This window comes from Chaetura pelagica, unplaced genomic scaffold, assembly GCF_000747805.2.
Source record: "Chaetura pelagica isolate M959 unplaced genomic scaffold, ChaPel_1.0 scaffold198, whole genome shotgun sequence".
Taxonomy (NCBI): Eukaryota; Metazoa; Chordata; class Aves; order Apodiformes; family Apodidae; genus Chaetura; species Chaetura pelagica.
This window is the reverse complement of record NW_009954317.1, coordinates 90,551-95,629: the sequence shown is the minus strand read 5'-3', so window position 1 is coordinate 95,629 and position 5,079 is coordinate 90,551. Positions and strand designations below refer to the sequence as shown.

The window sequence follows — 5,079 nt, the reverse complement described above, 5'->3', positions numbered from 1 at the left end:
GGAGCAGCTCCGGGCCTGGTGGGAAGGACTCAGGAAGGAGAGGTTGGTGGAGGCCTCTGTGCCATGGGAGGGACCCCGTGGGGAAGCAGGGCAGGACTGTCAGGAATCCTTCTTGCTGAGGAGGCAGGAGCAGCAGGAACCCCCAGCCTGTGAAGTGACTCCAAACCCCATCCCCTGTCCCCCTGTGCCGCTGGGGGGAAGGAGGGAGAGAAACCGGGAACCAAGGGATTGGGGCCCGGGAAGAAGGGAGGGGTGGGGTAACATCTGCAAGCCCTGCTCTGGGTGTGTCTGTGTCCTGGGGGTGTGATTAGGGTGAAATTAAATTATTATTTTTCCCCAAGTTGCGTCTGTTTTGCCCAGGACCTTGATCGGTGAAGATCCCTCCTTGTCCTTTGTCTCAACCCATCAGCTTCTAGTTGGGCTTTGTCCTCCTCATCCCAGAGTGTGTCTGAAGGGGGGACATGAGTGAGTGGCCATGGGGCTGTTTCTTTCTCATCGTGTTAGGCCCAAACCACAACACCGTGACTCCAACAACAGGGGTGGAAAACTGTGGGATTGTTTCAAGAACTTGTCTCTTCCTGCAACAGCCATACAGCTCCTGGTAACTCTGCAGGTAAGTCATCATCGACTCATGATTGGGCCACTGTCTATGATACACAATTCAACCAATTTTGCCAGTGCTAGAAGTCAGCAGTGACACATGCATGTTAGCTGAGACAGTGAGATGCCTCAGACCTCAAAAGAATTCTGCATATTGTAATTCAGGCTATGAGGTATATAAACATAACAAGAAAAGCCAAGTAAACTGGGATAATGCTAAAACATTGAGCCTGCATTTATTTTCTTAGTGCAAATCATAAGAGTAAAAAGCACTTCCGAGATCTCATTGAAAATCAGGAGGAAAGGAGGTGTACTTTGTTACCTGTGAGGTCAGAAGGCACAAGATACTTCCTTTTGTCTAGGTCAGGTACTCTGGCTTTTGGTGCTTTTTCCACAATTACCTGGATAGAGAGAGAGAAATAAAGTGAACCATGAGTATCAATAAAGTAAATGGACAAAAAGTATCAGTGGAAAATATTACCCTTTGAGCAAGGTGGTGCTACCAGGGCCTTTAGAAATGTCTTTAATTTCTAACAAATACACAACACTAAGGAACAGACAGGTGAGAAGACTAAAATCACTGGCAATAGCTGTGCTGGGAGCCCAGGTTACTGCAGCAGTAAGCACTGAGTAAAAAATGCAGTCTGCAACAGACATAGAAATAAAATGGAATAGCTGAGAAAAAAAATAAATCAGGTCACCTAGATGGTCCCAATACAGGTTAATTTTGGATGAAGGAGTTGCCAGGAGGCTAATACCTGGACACAAGACATATCACAAATAAGATGAACTTTTTCCAGGTTATATTTCCAAACTGCATGGCATAAAATCAGCTCTAGTCCCAGTAGGGCTACATTGTAATTTTTATATTCACCAGTACCAAGTGCACTAGAATGAAGCAAAGAATTAAAGAGAAACTACAGCTCATTGGGGAATGTTGTTGTTTTTTTTTTCTTTTTAATCTCCAGTTCTGCAGTAGTTCTATTGTAGTCTGAAATTCATATCCTTTAAGTTATTTTTCTTGACATAGTTATGGACATTATTCTATTCATATGAATATCTAACAAAAAATAAGCTATCATCTGGGCAACTGGATCCAGAGACCTTTGACACAAAACACTAAACCTCCTTATATTATAATGTCATTATGACATAAAAATATGAAGCTGGGCAGCTCTAAGGTCAAAGAGACAGAGATCTTCTGCTAACGGAGGATTTTTGGGCTCCTTCCATGAAAAACCTTGAAAACCTTTCCAAAGATTGGAAACATGTTTCCAAGGAACTAAGAGGTTTGTGCAGAAAAATTGCACGTGGTTTTTCGGCTGTTTGTTTTTGTGATGCATATTTTTGAACTGGTGAGATATTTCCCCCTTTACTCGGCTCTCGAGACCCCATCTGGAGTACTGTGTCCAATTCTGGAGCCCCCAACATACGGACATGGAGCTCATGGGGAAAGTCCAGAGAAGGGCCATGAAGATGACCTGAGGACTGGAGCAGCTCTGCTATGAAGACAGGATGAGAGTTGGGGCTGTTCAGCCTGGAGATGAGAAGGCTCCAGGGGGACCTTCTAGCTCCTTCCAGTGCCTGAAGGGGCTACAGGAAAGCTGGGGAGGGGCTTTTTACAAAGTAAAAAGTTGTAGTGGGAGGACAAGAGACAACAGATCAAAACTGGAAGAGGGGAGATTTAGATTAGACATTAGGAGGAGATTCTTTAGTGTGAGGGTGGTGAAACACTGGAACAGGTTGCCCAGACAAGTGGAAGCCCCATCCCTGGAAGCATTCAAGGCCAGGTTGGATGGGGCTCTGAGCAACCTGATCTAGTGGGAGGTGTCCCTGCCCTTGCAGAGGGTTTGGAACTAGATGATCTTTAAGGTCCCTTCCAACCCAAACCATTCTATGATTCTGTATAATGCATGATTCAATATATGTGGCTTGCCGTTCTGCAGAAGCCATTTTGACCATCTAAACAAGAAGTAAATTTTCTGAACCTCCTCAGCTTGTATTACATTACACCCTATAATTGCAAATTCTCCATGTGACACATTCTGGGACTAATTTCTACGGGCTCCATGCTCCCATAGCTCTCTAAATCAGCAAATGTATCTGTTGTATAACAGAAAAGGCTGTGAACTAAGCCTTCTTTGCAAGCAAAATGGTGATTGTCATATTGGTGAGACACTATGGCAGAGAAAAATGTTATGATGATAAGGTGGGTGTATTTAGCCTGGACAAAGTGCCATACTACCTTGGCTCCTTCTAGATCCAAGTATCTGCAAAGCATATCACACCATACATCTCTTCCCTGTGCTCCATTTGGATGCTGGCAAAACCCCTGAAAATTTTAAGTTTTTCTTTTCTTTTTTAAATAGTAAGATGATTGTCTCTGCATCCTCAAGAACTTCAAGAACCTCAATCAGTACAATACGTTCAAGCTCTTTCAGGCAGTCTGTGGTAGGACATGCATTTCCATACAAAATGCAGCTGTTAAATGCTATGAAGGAAGGGCAGTTCCATCAGCTCATTAAACAGGTGCAGGCTGAACAGCAACAGCACTTTGCACATTTTTTACCTGCACATCCAACAAGGCAATATGTAACAGAATAAAATGCAGTGGAGAGAAACCTTTAGATCTTACCTCCAATTTCAAAAACTACTAACAAGCAGAACTGCTACCTAGCAGCACTGATCTGAATACCTTGACTCAAAAGGATAATGAAGAAAAAGAAGTCATGCCTATGAAGAAAAGGTGAGAGTGTTGGGTCTTCTAAGTCCCTAGGAAAGATTTAAATCAGATCATCACTGAGCTTCAGAGAGATCTCGCTCTTGCAAAGAAGCAGGGAAGAAATGGAGGTGCTCTACTAGTCTGACTACCAATTGTAGTCAGTTTGCCTGCTAGTGCAGGGATCTCTTCTGAAGCACTAAAACCTTAATGCACATAAACAAGCCTACAAAGAATATACAAAAGGCGGATACAGATTATTTTTATGTCTGTTGCTGGTGGGTGGTGACTGTGGTAATGCGGGGCCATGCCAACAGTATAATCTCAGCAAAATGCTGAGATTTATCAGGGCACTGCAGCTTGTGCAGCCCAGACATCATCTTCAAGGATCCTGCTGTCATGAAGGGCAGATACAGAAGTGATGTAAGGAACAGCTGTGTGCTGTATTTATTTGCTCCATAGGCAGCTCTGACAAGAGGCTACCCCGACAACACACATCTGGGCCTCACCATGTGTTGTAATTTTAATCCTTAACTACAGCACACCTTGTTATTTTGATCCTGGCTTTCCCCATGGAGATCTGCTGATACCTCTCTATCTTGACCTCTTTCACCTCTTGCCAGGCAGGGTCCACTCTCCACACACCTCTTCCAAGCGTGTCTATCACGATCTGCTGTACAATATGCTGTGCTAATCCCTAGTTCACAGCTTGTCTCACCCCTGACCTACAGAGCCCTCTGCAGTTCTCGTCACCCCACACAGAACCGCAGGCACTTCGGCACTGGCACTGCCCGCTCACCCGGGCCAGGGGCCCCAAGGAGAGCTGGGACAGATTCAGCCCAATACTGACTTCCAAAAACCTCTGCAGACCCAGCCATGGGCCACTCCCAGGCCTGCAGGGAAAACCTGTGGTGTAACTGTTCACCCTCGCCCTTAGGTTTATGAGGGAGTCTCAGTTACCTTGCATGCAGTACCAGTACCCCTGGGTGGTAAATCTAGGGCTGATCTCTGGAGCGGGGACGGAACAAGAACATTTGCAAAGCATTTATTAAAAAGGAACACGCACAAAAAAAATCACAATTAATTTGATTTGTCATTTCTTCTCCCCAATCATTAGTAGTAATTATAAAGCTAGAAGTTTTCCACAGGCACTCCAAAGGGACTGAAGGATGAGGAAGCAAAGTTCAGCTAATGACCTTGTTTTTCAAGTGACTTTTTTTTTTCCCACAGAATCATTAAACAGGAGGGCAGAAAGACTGGGGAGTATCATTTTTCTGTCGTTCGAAGGAAAAGAACAGACTGTATCGAAAAGACAGGCCAAAATAAAGCACAACAAAAATAAAGGGATCAGGTGACAAGGATACAGACCCCGTTTCCTAGGGAGAGCACCCCAGCACTCATCATTGTTCGCCTCCATTTTTACAGAGCTCCTTCCCCACCCCCCAGGCCCACGCACGCAGAAAAAGACGAGCACCATTCCAGCCTGGAGCTCCTGCGGTTCCCAGGGAAAAGGGGGGGATGACACCCCGGCCCCGGACGGAACGTTCCCTACGGAACGAACAGCCGCGGGTTTGCGATCAATAATAAAAACAAAAAGCAGCTTGGAATGCGAATCAGAACGTCGAGATCGCATTCACCTCTGCTTAATCTCATTCCTTTCGCCTTTAACGACAACAGCAGAAAGGAAGGCAGGAGCAGAGGACAGATCCAGAAAGACAACAAAGGCGGCAGAGCCGCGACCGCCGACGCTGCCCTTCCCC

The 5,079-nt window shown here is 45.4% G+C and overlaps 1 protein-coding gene across 1 annotated transcript in view; it reads right to left on the bottom strand.

Moving 5' to 3' along the window:
* GABARAPL1 (GABA(A) receptor-associated protein like 1) overlaps window positions 1–5,079 on the bottom strand; it is a 13,517-nt gene that overhangs the window by 2,982 nt on the left and 5,456 nt on the right. The window contains exon 2 of the mRNA XM_010004144.1: window positions 923–1,001. Coding sequence (XP_010002446.1) covers window positions 923–1,001 — 79 coding nt within the window. The remainder of the gene's footprint in view (window positions 1–922; window positions 1,002–5,079) is intronic.